Raw genomic sequence first — 14882 nt, 5'->3', positions numbered from 1 at the left:
AAGGAATTAACCTGGAAATAGGTACTGGGGAAAGCAGACTCGAGGAGGGAGAAAATGTCAGTTTTAAACAGAGCAGTTTCCTTTCAATTCAGGATCAATGCCTTCCCATATTTCATGTTTTTTAAACTATTAAAAATTTATAATGTGTAAGACTTTTTTATGTGTAAGACATTTTCCCACATCCTTTGAAACCTCAAGACTGTTTAATGAGGATGACTTATTATGTTGAGTCAAGATATAGCTGCACATATCTTACTCCCAATGGACAGTCTTCATCTGTTCCTCCTCTTGGGTGCAATTTATAGTTGCAGAACTTCACCCAATTTTTCTTTATTCTAATTATAGAAATGAGTTTGTGTAAAGTTTGTTCCTTTTAAAGAAAATCGTTTCATTTTGTAGCTTTGAGCCTTTAATCTAGTGAAACGCATTTGTATTGTTTGTGAATTAATCAATTGTGCCACTTCTGGCTGGGAAGTTGGAAAGCATCATTTTACATCGGGGCATGGATGAGAGAGCTAATTGAACATTACACTCAACACAAGTGCTCCCTCGCCTCAATTATCCTTGATCTTCGAATCCTGGTGTAAAGGTTGGATCTCCTGATAGTGGGCATCTCCTCTCCATATCCCAAGTGGGCAGACTGGCTGCTTGCAGACCTTGCTGGTACCCCATTTGTAAGTGGTCATGGGGGAAAGGGGGAGGTGTGTAAGACTGTTTGGGATAATTTGCCTTTACTTGTACTTTCCCCAACAGCACAAATGAGATTGGAAACTTGCTATGTGCACTGCCCCCGATCAGGGGAACCATCCACTTATACTGATGGGCAGCACAGAAATTGTGGCGTTGTGCAGCTTTAGAATTATTTTTAAAAAGTAGTATTAATTTACTTTCTGTTTACATGCAAGTTCATTCCTCAAGAAATGCCTGACTCTTGCAGATTGCCTGTACTGATATACTAATATTGAATTGTGCTTGTTTGCAGCCTTTTCAGAGAGAAAAGAACTTTCAGACTGACAAAGATGGCAGTCAGCTTTTCAAGGGACATCGGTAAAGAACTGTTCATTAACTGTTTAGCATCAGAATCACAACTATGTAGGCTAAACAAATGATCCAAGTGAGCACCAATAATTACCTTATTGTGGAGTTTTTCTTTAAAGTAATGGCAGTTTCACTTATGACAAGATAGAATGAATGTCCAATTCTATTCTCCGACCATCCTTCCTGCCCCCCAGGAAATTTTGTTTTTATCATTTTTCTCCGCTATGACCTGCAGGACATTGCATCATTGAACTAATCCCTGATTTTGCTTAAAGTTTTTTCTGTCAAGCACAAAGGCCTTGTGATATTTTCTGCGGACACTGCTAATTCATATGGAAACTAATACCTTTTAATGGTAACAAACCAGAATCTTTTTGTTAAGAAATATTCCGGGCCAATTCCTTTCTCTTCCCACCTCGGGGGAAAAATGGTGTTGGAACTTTGGGAGGATTGAAACACTTCAGAATACTGATACCACTCGTTGATTTCCTGTGAGCCACATGAGTAGTTAGGGAGTGGGATGTGGGACTGATCAAAAACAAAACAGTGAAAACCACATACACCTCAACCATCTATCAGTTTTTAATATATTTATCTTGACAAAGTGTGATTTCACTGACACGCTGTCCTGTCCTAAAACATAAATTGCACAGGTTACTTATTTCAGCAGGACAACAAATGGAAATGTGGGGCAGGGGAAAGTTAGATACATTATTCGATGAAAAATTCCACTTTTATTCTCGCGTGTGTCCTGGTAACCAGACCCTACTCAATGTGTGTGCTTTTAAAGAACTAACAGTGCTTGTATAAATTATAAATGTTTTCACATTGTTGTGCTTTGAAGTGCAAGAATCTGTAGCGCGGGTGTTATCCATTATATACATTTGCACTCATTTTTCTACTGTTGCCAGGAAAAGTGCCCCTTGGCAAGTTAACCTTTTTGTTTCCAAAACTTGAGCTTGATCACTTTCTGCCAGAGGATTTGGAGAATCATTTTGTTGCCTTCTAGAGAACACAATGTCCTGGAAAGTGATATTTGTAAAGTGTTTTGATATCCTCAACTACACCACAGATCAATTGTTTCCCAACCGAGTGCCGCCAACCCCCCCCACCCCCCCCCCCCCCCGAGCTGAGAAGACAGACAGGTGACGGAAACCTCTGTTAATGCCTCTCCATTAATCATGGGAGTCAACAGCTGCAGAATGATATAAAAGTGCCTTTTTAAATAATGCATAGTCCTCTAGTGATTTGAAAGAGAGATTTGCATTGATATAGCACCTTATCACATCTTCACACACAGTGAATTACTTTGAAGTGCAGCAAAAGTTGCTGTTTAGGGAAGCACCCTTGCATTTTGCACACAGCAAGATCCCACAAACAGCAATGAGATGGATGACCAGTAATTTGTCTTTGGTGTTCGTTGAGGAGGATTGTTGGCCATGACACTGGGTGAACTTGATGCTACTCATCAATTGCTTTCATGTAACGTCCACCAGAAGCATCAGAGGAGGCAGTCAGGGCCTCGGTTTAATATCTCATCTGAAGGATAGACCTCTGGCATTGCAGCACTCTCAGTACTACATTGGAGTGTCAGCCTAGATTATATTCAAGTTCTGCAGAGTGGCTCCAATCCAGAACTTTCTGACTCAGAGATGAGAGTGCAACCAACTGAGCCAGACTGACACTTGTAATGCTAATGTAGAACAGGAAAAATGTGAAATCAAATGTAAGTAGTTAATATTCATTATTATCTGAATAAACTTACCCTTTTAACCTTTTTTCATAAAGTGCGTTAGCATCTTCACTACATTCAGAGGGTCAGCATTTGTAATCAGCCCTCTGGTAACTGACTCAAATACATGTCCCAAGTTATGACTTTGATATTTAAATAGAACTTCAGGTGCAATTGCATCTTAATTGCTCCTTATTTGCTCCTTAGCGGTGTCATACATAACTGTAGTACTTCACCCCGTTAATTGACATATCTAAAGTGACAAAGCTTAAAGACCAAAGGGATGCCAGCATCTTTGCTAGTCTGCCTCGGTATAAAATTATTTTAAAACAAGTGCATTAAAGCCTTGATCTAACGTGTGAATTGTGAGCCAGATAAAATTGACTTTCTAGATGCAGTAGCTGAAACAGGATCCCAATTTCTGCATCTCCTTCAGGGCCTCCAACTCGCTTAAAAACATCTCTCCATTGGCACTCTCGGTCCCCGACCCCCTCCCTTTTTCTCGGTCCCCGACCCCCTCCCCGGAATCCAGTCTCGAGTAGATTTTCAACTTGCTACCTCGCCGTTTATCTGGCTTGTTATTTGTTTTTCCATTTAAATCAATGGAAATAAAAATCAGATAGTTTCTAAATGGGGCGGCCGATTTGCAATGCCAGTTTTAAGCCAGGGTAGCATGTCGAAAATCTACCCCTCTGTCTATTCTTCTCCCCCTCTCTCTCTGCCTCACCCACACTTGCTGAGTTTATCGATCTTGGTGGGAACAGCAGTAGGGGACTCAGTTGGTCCCAGTACCCTGGGGTGAGTGAGGGGAAAAATCAGCTAGGATTCTCATTCCTGTTAGTCACCTGTGAACCCCTGCGGGAAAGTTTGCGTGTGTGGACAGGATTGGGCTCTGCTGTGATTCCCTTCATGTTGGACTATCCTGCTATCACTTGCTGTCTAAATTTGCACACATGAAGAATAACAATTTGGGTGAGGGCAGTCAGTGCTGATGGAACCATACCCCAGTAAGAATCAGGGGCAGGAGGGGAGAAAATTGTGGGGGAGAAGGAATAATTTGTAGTTTCTCAATATTGAACTCCAACTGGATACTTCGTTCCTTAGGAATCAGGTGACTTGTCTGTCGGTCTCCATGGATGGGACGATGCTAATTTCAGGGTCACACGATGAGACGGTGAGACTGTGGGACATTCAAAGCAAGCAGTGCCTGAGAACAGTCAATCATAAAGGTAAGACTATAATATTTGTTAAACGGAGATGCTTGAGTACATTTGGGGTTCCCCTTACAGTTAAACACACACCCTTGTGGGTGACTGTAGTATTGTTTATGCAATTTTGCAGGGGAGCTTCTTCCAAAACTCCATTCATGTAATTCCATTGTCATCACTCCTGCCTTGCAGAATCTTAGACACTAATTGAATAAACCTGGTCCAAGTATGAACGGCTCCCAGCTATTCCTGTTTTCAATCTTCATTTCATTTCACCATTCTCATGTCTCATTTCACGTAAAGATAGCAAAACAGGATAACAATCAAATCTTTCACGTATTAACAGCTTGCCAAATAATTCCTGATGAAATGTCTTGTGTTTTTAACTTGCATTCAGCTGCAGAATGAATGACTGAAGTAACTGAGATTTAGATCATGCTGAGTTGCTCCATTTTATGTGTGTACTGTAGAAAGCAGAATTGGAGTTTAAAATGTCTTGGTAAACTAATTGAACACCAGGGAAGCACAACAATTGGCCTTAGTGACCCAGGGCTAGTGGGAGGAGAAAATATCAGTCAAAGTTCTTAATACCGATCACAATGCATTGATTGCTGCTCAAAAGTACGCAGATGAGGGACTTGAAATTATTTAAACTGTGCTAAACTCAGGTAATTTTGACGTTTGAATTTGGTTTTGCCCCACCCCCTTGAGCATTCTTTAAGGGGCTGCTTTGTTATGTGGGGTGGCATAAATATGTGTTATCATTACTTTCAAGTAACCATCATAAATGCAACTCCTGGCGCTCCTTAAACTGGTGCCACTAACCTACAAGGAGGTATCATACTCCGACATAACACACTAGGAACAGGAGTAAGCCATTTGGCCCCTCGAGCCTGTTCCACCATTCAGTGAGATCATGGCTGATCTGTATCCTAACTCCATCCACCCGCCTTAGCTCCATATCCCTTAATATCCATGGCTAGCAAAAATCTATCAATCTCATTAAAATTATTAATTGAGCTAGCATCTACTGCTTTTTGTGGGAAAGAGTTCCACACTTCTACCACCCTTTGCATGAAGAAGTGTTTCCTAACTTCTCTCCTGAATGGCATGGCTCTGATTTTAAGGTTATGCCCCCTTGTCCTAAACTCCCCCACTAGCAAAAAAAGTTTCTCTCTATCCACCATATCAATTCCTTTGAAAATCCTAAAAACCTCAAACAAGTCACCCTTTAGCCTTCTCTATTCTAGTTTACATAATCTCTCCTCATAATTTAACCCTTGGAGACCTGGTAACATTCTGGTGAATCTGCACTGCACTCTTTCCAAAGCCATTATATTGTTTCTAAGGTGCGGTGCCCAGAACTACACACAGTACGCCAGATGTGGTCTAACCAGGGCTTTGTATAGCTGTGGCAAAACTTCCTCCCCTTCATATTCTAGCCCTCTAGTTATAAAGGCTAACATTCCATTAGCCTTTTTGATTATTTTTTATACCTGTCTACTACATTTTAGTGACCTGTGTACATGGATACAATAAGATCCTTAATAGTTCCCTTGATGACTTCACAAGTTAAAGCCAGGAACATAGGAACAGGAGTAGGCCATTCAGCCCCTCGAGCCTGTTCCGCAAGTGTCCAAAAGTTTTTTTTCTCCACGGACCACTAATTTGTGCGCCGTAGAGCCTTGCGGGCAGTGTCGGTACAAAAGCAAGTTCAAGGAATACTTCATGCTGAGCTGTTTTACGCATTTTCCAGTTAAATAAACAAATCAAGAATATTTCAAGCACCATTTTAAAAATTGAAATTCGCAGAGGAACAGGCAATGAAAAAGCACTGCCTGCTCCCCTTTTTGCTGGGTGCTTGCTTTCTGCTCCTCTTGTCTCCACTGACACTGCTTGGTGTTCGCCATCATCTCCACTGGATTATTCTAGCTCTGATGCATGATCGCCAAAATCGTCCTCCATAGCGCAACCACCAGTTGAATCCACCAGTTTGGGAAATTCATAAAGACGAGTCAACAGATGGGGAAATATCGTTTTGTCATTGAGTGGCACAAATGGAAAATGCTATAGTTTATCACCCAGCACTGAGCTGTGCAACAACAACAACAACTTGGATCTATATAGCATGAATGTGCTTGCATACAAACATTGAGTCAAGACCGGGCTGGATTCGACTATGGTGCTCTTTACAGTCACTAGCAGTAAATACTAGCTAGGCTCATACATGAAGTATGGGCACTTGAAGGTATCAGACGGCGGCTGAGGCACATGGAACCTGTATCTCCTGCAGCTACAGCAAACAGTTAGGAAGGCAATTGGTATGTTAGCCTTTATTGCAAGGGGGTTGGAGTGTAAGAGTAAGGAAGGCTTGCTGCAATTATATAGGGCTCTGGTGAGATCACATCTAGAATATTGTGTACAGTTTTGGTCATCTTACCTAAGGAAGGATATACTTGCTTTAGAGGGTGCAACTGGATTGATTCCTGGGACGAGAGGGTTGTCCTAAGAGGAGGGATTGAGTAGAATGGGCCTATATTCTCTGGAGTTTAGAAGAATGAGAGGTGATCTTATTGAAACATATAACATTCTTAGAGGGCTTCACAGGGTAGATGCTGAGAGGCTGTTTCCCCTGGCTTGGAGAGTTTAGAACTAGAGGCCGTGGCCTCAGGATAAGGGGTCAGCCATTTAGTACTGAACTGAGGAAAAGTTTCTTCACTCAGAGGGTTGTGAATCTTTGGAATTCTCTACCCCACTGGGCTTTGGATGCTCTGTCATTGAGTATGTTCAAAACTGAGATCGACAAATTTTTGGACACTAAGGGAATTAAGGGATATGGGGATTGGCCGGGAAAGTGGAATTGAGGTTGAAGATCATCCATGATCTTATTGAATGGTGGAGCAGGCTCAAGGGGCCGTATGGATTACTCCTGCTCCTATTTCTTATGTTCCTATGAGAGAGAAAATGGAGGAATAAAGTTATAAAATCTCTTCACTAGCATTTTTTCTAACTCCCCTATGGCTCCCAAGGTTATAGTTTTATAAAGATTAGTCAGTGTTTAATTTAAAACATAAACTTTATATATGATTATAGTATTTTTGTCTTAAATTTAATTTTGACAAAATGGTTAGCTTCCAGTTGGCAGTTCTTTCCTTATCTCAAGTAACTTCATTGGTTCCATAACTAAGAAAATGGGGAAATGTAATTTCTGAGATAACAGTGGAAAGGTCTGGAGCAATGTAATTTGTGGAATGTATTAAATTAGTCAGTAATCTGATAGCTGAATTGTTAAATACACCCCTTCAGGGACTCCTGTTTCCCAGGAATGATTTTATTCAATTATTTGACATTTAACAAAGCCTATAATGGTTCCAGACTGTATTTTACAGCTGGTTGCTGGTCACAGGATTTCAATTTTGTCAAAGCAACCTTAAGGGGCTGTAATGATGTAGTGCTAATCATCAAATTGGTAATTTTGACTTAATTCAGTTTTTGTGCTGTTAGTTAACCTGGTTTTTGATTATATCAGGAATGGAAATTTTTCTGCATCTACTTTGGATCCTGAAAGGTATGTCTCTCATCTGTTTAGTTTGTGGCTGGTCAGCATTTGATCAACTGGGGCCCTACCCCCGCATGCATTGTGAAAGACAATAAATGAGCAGGTACAGTGATATCCCAAGTTATATGGAGAAGTAAAAGGAGCAAAAAGTGGCAAGTGTGATATCAACAGTCAGGTAGAATGCAGGACTGTGTCATTGTGTTGAACATTAGTCCTGTGTGTCCTATTGGATATTATTATAGAGGAGGCCCAATTACAGCAAGCAATATACCATCAAGTAACAAGAGGAGGTTAAATGGATTAAGCAGGAGATGGGCTATGGGGGGGAAAGAGAGCGTATGAGAGTGCTTTAAAGCATGGGTTGGTAGTGTACTTTTTATTGTCATCTCTTATTGGGTGGAGAGGGAAGCTCAGCACCTGTTAACTTAGCTATTTTCTAATTTCCCTTTAAGTGATCTCTTACTGATCCTGTCATCCTTGACTCACATGTTTCTTTCTAATTGTTCGCCTTTCATTTTATTCATTTCTGTTTTGTTTTTCTTGATCATTTGGAGCCTTCCCACAGCCCCATGGGTCTGTACTTCAAATACTATCTGGAAAAAACTCCCTTGATGATTTGGTGGGTAAATAAATGAGCCTGGCGTGGAATTGTGCCATGCAGACCAGGAAAGTCCTGAGTTCCGTCCAAGGTCAATGCTGATTTAGCTGATCTTGGCCAAGGTCGTGACCAGGGTGCTACAGTTGCCTAGGCATCCCTAGACCAATGAAGGTGGGGGGTGGGGGGGGGAGGGGAGGGTCGGGATGGAGTCAGTGATGGTTTCTGCTTCTCATGACTATCGTGACCCCTGCTGAAAGTGACTGTGTGTGTGAGCAGTGCGTGAGAACTGGATCAAGCTCGGCTGCAGTGCTCTCCATGGCTAAATAGCCTACTTACACTCACAGTCTAGGCTCAGAATTGATTGGCCACTTGGGTAAGGTATCAGAAGGTAACAAGTTCCCATGAAATAAACCCCATTCAGAATCAGAAATTCAGCAAAGGAAAGAAAATATACTGCATGTAGTCGATCTTCAGGACTGTTGCTGTCGGTGTACAATTCTATCTCAGCTGCAACAGTTTTTTTTTACAAACAAACACTGCAATCTTTTGGGAAATAAAGTAATTTTTGTGTATAATTTTTTTTCATTTATGTGCTTTCTGAAATTCATTCACTTTATTCGTAATTTTGAGAAAGCTCCACACCATCACTTCACTAAATTGATAGAGCAATACAAAACTGCTATAACACATTCTGTGTCCTCAATATGTATTTTTAATGAGATGTAATTAGGGAGATTAATTAGTGAATTCCGCCGCTGATGCAATGTTGTCACCACGATAACGTATGGTTTAGTACCATATTTATATTGCCAGTTTGTCACCAACAGAGGTGGAAGTGGTCCTGTTTTGGTCACAGGTAGGTGTGAATGACAGTAATGTTCCCACCAGCCTTGTGCAGGACAGCAAAGTGGTTTTGCTTCTGCATCTAGACTGTCCATCTATGCCTGAATGAACAGCTCAACCTTTTTATTAAATAGTCCAGATTAGAAACTAGTTTAATTATTCATCTGTTACCTGTGTACCATTTACAAAGATCGTACAGTTAGCAAATGCTGCTGAAAATCTTTAGTTCAGTTATCAATTATTTTAAAGACTCCTGGAGGTTAAATAAAATCCTATTGTCAGTGGCAGGTTTGACCTTTACTAGCCAAATGTAGATAGGCATTAGCCCTCCACCCGCCTGACCTCTCTGCTTTCTCTCAGCTCAGCCTGTCTTGTATTTTAAAGTCGGGGGTAAACAATTCTCCTTTGTCCTAAGTTTTGCAAGGAGGTTTATTCCAATCCGAGTCAATAAACCTCCTCGCAAAACGTTAGCAGCATCTTGTCGTTCCTTCGCAGAGGGACACGAAAGCTGCCATTTTCATCTAATTGTGACCAAATAAACGTGTGAAAATATTAATGTGAGTTACTGGTAGATGCAGCAAGTTTTGAAATTCTGCCACAGAGGAGGTCTGATCCATGCATAGATCCTACCATTAATTTCCATTGCCCTTTACTCTGCATTAACAACAAGAAACTCTGCTCATAAACAAGTTCATTTCAGCAACTACAGTGCACCCCAGTCACATAAGGTGACCTTGTACACTGCTCCATTAATCCCTCCATTAATGACCTAGGCATATAATAGCTTCAAGAAGTGTTATTATTGTAGACTCAAAAAAATGAGACTAAATTGCTTCATAGCCTTCGTAGCATGGATTGCAAATTGTAAAATGCTAACACTGCAGTTAATCTCTGATTGCTCATTATTTTTGTAAACATATAAAACAAAAACCAACAATGAAGTGGTCGGAGAATAATCATTTTCATTGTTTGTTGTATTCTGGAGTAACTGGTTCAAATCCATATTTTTTCCTTTCCCTTCTTAAGTTCTGAGTATTGACGGGGTGCAATTCCACAGACACCTGGCATTCTCTACTATCTGCCACGAGTGGCCACTCTTCACTTGTAAGCCTAGACAGTGAGCACTGGCAGGATACTGAACTGACGGGGGCACTGACATCAAAATGCACACAGCAGTGATTTTTGGGTGTTGAGCAGGAACCCTGGCTTGCTTTTCTTTTCCCGATCTCCCCAGCGCAAAGTTGCTGAAGTTGATTGCAGCTAGTGCTGCAACTGAGATCAGCCAATTCAGCACAAATATAACTCGGCCTTCTTGTAGAAGAGGTCAGTGTGCTTCTGATCTGAGTTTCATCACATGGGTTGGGTTTAGTTTTCACAAAGGATGCCAGCTTCAACAAATTATCATGTAAATCCAATTGGCTTTTCCATACTAAATGCAGGATTGATGGGCCAGTTAGCAAAATAATTGACCTGAACACAGTCAAACAGACACTTCATTGCAGTACTGTGGGAACATTGCATTGAGGTACAGTCTTTCAGATGAGACGTTAAACCAAGGCTGGGTCTGTCTATTCACTTAAAAGGTCCCATAGCACTAATTGTAGAAGAGCAAAAGAGTTCTTTTATTTATCCCTCAACTAACACCACCAAAATCAGAGTAGCTGGGCATTTATCTCATTGCTATGTGTGGAACCTTGCAAATTGGCTGCTACATTTGCCCACAAAACAATTGTGCCTACACTTCAAAAGTAATTAATTGGCTTCAAAACACTTGGGAAGTCATGAGGATGTGAAAGGTGTTACATAAAATGTAAGTCTGTCTTCTTTGCTTTCTTCCTTTCTATGCAATCCACATTGAGTATCCTCTAACCAGAGGTCATCACAGATGTATCAGTTTTTCTTTTGTCCAGATTACTGGGTGGGATGGGATGGTTGGAGATTGGAGGGGCCCAGCCAGTGGTAATAACTCTTATTATGCCAGTGGTCCATAGTATTGGATTCCTGAAGCCACAGAATGACATTAATACCTGATTCCGTGGAAGAATCTACTGAGTTCATCTGACATCTAAATTGTGCAAAGATGTGGACAATGAAACAGAAAAGACTCTGTGAAATTTTTTTTTAAATGGAGAGCAGAAGAGAAGTTTGCCCGAGAGTGGTAGCTGCAGCGCTGGAACGTCTTGCATATCATCTCAGTGCCTCCAGGTTCTTCACCAAATGCTGCTAAAACCCATATAGAGAACCAAATTGGAAACGTTGACTGTTCCAGAGGTGGTCTAATGCTTTAATTAAAATCCGTTCAATGCTTTTATGTAGTGTCTGTTCGGATGCCTCAGTTCAATCCATCAATGTCGGAATCTTTTGTACTTTCAACATCCCATGTTGATCCCTATTGACCCTAGAAGCCTTATTCCTGGGTGGGTGGCTCCTCTGGCCTACTTCTGTATTCACTTTGAAGTGTGGCTTTCATTTTAATGTGATCCTTCTTATTCATGAAAGGCAGATCTGTTCCTAGATGTGATTGATTAGTCCCATTACGAAAATTTAAAAACACAATCTTGAAGTGGATCTTTGTAGTCAACTGGCTCCACCAAGGATTCATGTATTTCAATAGCATTGCAGCGAAGAGAACAGTGATTGTGAAAATGTGCAGCTAAAGGTTTCAGCATTTTCTTCTTCTATTTCAGATATCTGGCATTTTCAGGTGTTCTTTTTATCTCCACTTGTATTCTACAGATGTACCACTCCTACATTTTTTTTTCTGTCTGCATCTTCAGTCCTGGCCAGGGAGCTGCTGTTGTGTGTGAGGTGCAGCCTTGGAGCAGTTATCCATCCAAAGTGATGTGAATACATTCAGATTTTGTACTTAAAGATTGTTGGAGCTAACTAGCGTGCTTAGACACTGCATTTTAATCTCATTAGCTTGATTAATTAAATAGACAGATTCATTGGATTTGCATTAGAATCAGCTAGTTGAGACTGTTTTTCTGCTTGGGAAATAATACCTCTGTTTCATCAGTAACTTTGAAAGTATTAATAGAAATTTGTTTCCTTGTCAATAATTCTTCTTGGAAAAGTTGAGAGTTGCAAAATATTCACTCCACTCACCCAAGCTGCACTTGTATCATGCTTGTGCCACTGGCCTTCATGAATCTAGTAAGCTTATCTGACAGCATTAGCAAGGTGCAATTATAATGAGTTACTGTAGTCACTATGCAGCAGTTTTTCCTTGTGATACGGTTACTGTGCAGGGCTTGGGCTATTTTCAGTGTACATGATAGTTAATCGGCTTTCCTTCCAGTTTTCTCCCCCCCCCGCCCCTCCCCTCTCCAATTTTACATTATCGAGTCTACACTTCAAACAGGCCAATCGGCCCAACTGGTCGATGCCGGCGTTTATGCTGCACACGAGCCTCCTCCCTCCCTACATCATCTAACCCCATCAGCATACCCTTCCATTCCTTTCTCCCTCATGTGCTTATCTAGCTTCTCTTTAAATGCATCTCTGCTATTTGCCTCAACTACTCCTTGTGGTAACATGTTCCACATTCTTACCACTCTTTGGGTAAAGAAGTTTCTCCTGAATTCCCTATTGGATTTATTAGTGACCATCTTATATTGATGACCTCTAGTTTTGGACTCCCCCACAAGTGCAAACATTTTCTCTATGTCTACCCTATCAAACCCTTTCATTATTTTAATGACCTCTATCAGGTCACCCCTCAGCCTTCTCTTTTCTAGAGAAAAGAGCCCCAGCCTGTTCATCCTTTCCTGACAAGTATATCCTCTCAGTTCTGATATCATCCTTGTGAATCTTTTTTGCACCTTCTTCAATGCCTCTATATCCTTTTTATAATATGGAGACCAGAACTGCACAGTACTCCAAGTGTGGTCCAACTAAGGGTCTAAATAAGTTTAACATAACTTTTCTGCAATTCAATTCTATCCCTCTCAGAATGAACTCCAGTGCTTGGTTTGTCTTTTTTATGACCTTATTAACCTGCGTCGCTACTTTTAGTGATTTGTGTGTCTGTAGCCTGAGATCCCTTTGTTCCTATACCCCGTTTAGATTCTTATTATCCAAGCAATATGTGTCCTCATTTTTCCTACCAAAATGCACCACCTCACACTTATCTATATTGAAATTCATTTACCAATTACATGCCCAATTAAACGCAAGTTTATTATGTCTTGCATTTTGACGCATTCTTTCTTTATATTAACTATACCCCCCAATTTGGAAATTGTAAACAATTTTACAACACCAAGTTATAGTCCAGCAATTTTATTTTAAATTCACAAGCTTTCGGAGACTTCCTCCTTCCTCAGGCAAATGTTTGGTGTCATCCACAAATTTTGAAATTGTACTTCCTATTCCCGTGTCCAAATCTTTAATGTGAATTGTGAACAACAGTGGTCCCAGCACCAATCTCTGTGGAACACCATTTCCCTCCTTTTGCCAGTCTGAGTAGCTACCCTTAAACCCTACTCTGTTTTCTGTTTTGTAGCCAGCTTGCTATCCATTCTGCTATCTATCCCCTGAATCCACATGCTCTGACCTTAGTCATGAGTCTACAATGTACCAGTAGTTTTGTTATATAGGCTTAAAGACCTTAAAAAGAATGTATATTTTCACAGCCCCTCTCACCTGCCCCCACCAAGGTGCTTCACATGCAGCAAGTTACTTTGAAGTGCAGTGACTGCTGTTATGTGGGCAGACATGGCAGCTATTTTAATAACAGCAAGATACCTCAAACAGCAATGGGATGAATGGCCCCTCTTAATCTGTTTTTGGTAGTGTTGGTTGAGGGAGAAATGTTGGCCAATGCATTAGACGAACTCCCTGCTCCCCATCACATAGTGCTGTGGGATCTTTAACACCCATCTGAACAGGCAGACAAGACACCAGTTTAGCATCTGATCTGAAGGTCACCACTACTGCACTGGTGGGTCAGATTATGCGCTTGAGGGCTTGACCCAGAATTTACTGACTTGAAAGTGAGTGCTGCCAATAGAGCCAATCTATGACACCTTTGATCCCTAACTCTCAAAGCTCTATTTCTAACTGTGGGACATTCACTGCAGTGTGTGCCCCCTTCACAGTGAACATTGGTAGTCTTTTGCTTTTTTAAATCCTCGATTCCAAGCAAACTTTTTTTAGCTGCAAATGAGCCTTTGTCTGCACAATGCAAGTTGGCCTTCAGGCCCATAACCATCAACTCCCACCGCCCTCTCCCCCTGCATGCACAGCGATGCCCTTAACTACTAAAGCGTGTCAGCAATAAAATGTCAGTTTTGCACAGTGAGTGAAGAATTTGCTTTATACTGGGGCATTTAAAATGTTGTCCTTTTTGAGTAAATTCATTGCAAACCAAACTTGAAAAAGAAAATAGTGAGCCTTTTAAGTCGTGGTTCCGTTTTTGCTCTTACTAAATGTCTCACTAGACTTCAAATTCCTTCTGATACTGGCTGAACTGGAATTCCAGCTTCATATACCCGTGTGTTCATAGCTGAGTAACATAGTATGTTAATTATGACATGATGTTTGCAGATGTTCAACGACACATTGGTCCTTCAAAAATTGACATGTCTCAAAACCCTGTACCTTTACAGACCTAATCAAAACAATCCACAGAACGAGTGGCCAATAACACAATGTAATAGTTCTTTTTGTTTGATGATATAAAATTTATGCAACTTATATTTTGATAAATTCGATAAATACTGTACATCCCAAAATCATCATGTCGTTTCCCTAGTCAGTAGAGCAGCCACTGAAATTAAATTGCATAATACAAACCTTCCAATCATATCGAAATAGCCACCTAGTGCTCACACACTCCCTCCTCCATCAGAGCTGTCCCCCTGCTGCTCTGTCCGGTCTGCGCACTGTACTGTCTGCCAA

The 14882-nt window shown here is 40.9% G+C and overlaps 1 protein-coding gene across 1 annotated transcript in view; it reads left to right on the top strand.

Moving 5' to 3' along the window:
* wdr18 (WD repeat domain 18) overlaps positions 1-14882 on the top strand; it is a 137765-nt gene that overhangs the window by 83352 nt on the left and 39531 nt on the right. The window contains exons 6-7 of the mRNA XM_067968162.1: positions 983-1047; positions 3875-3999. Coding sequence (XP_067824263.1) covers positions 983-1047; positions 3875-3999 — 190 coding nt within the window. The remainder of the gene's footprint in view (positions 1-982; positions 1048-3874; positions 4000-14882) is intronic.

Source organism: Heptranchias perlo, chromosome 29 (assembly GCF_035084215.1).
Source record: "Heptranchias perlo isolate sHepPer1 chromosome 29, sHepPer1.hap1, whole genome shotgun sequence".
NCBI lineage: Eukaryota > Metazoa > Chordata > Chondrichthyes > Hexanchiformes > Hexanchidae > Heptranchias > Heptranchias perlo.
Note: the sequence above shows the minus strand (reverse complement) of the source record. Positions and strands in the feature narration are given on the sequence as shown.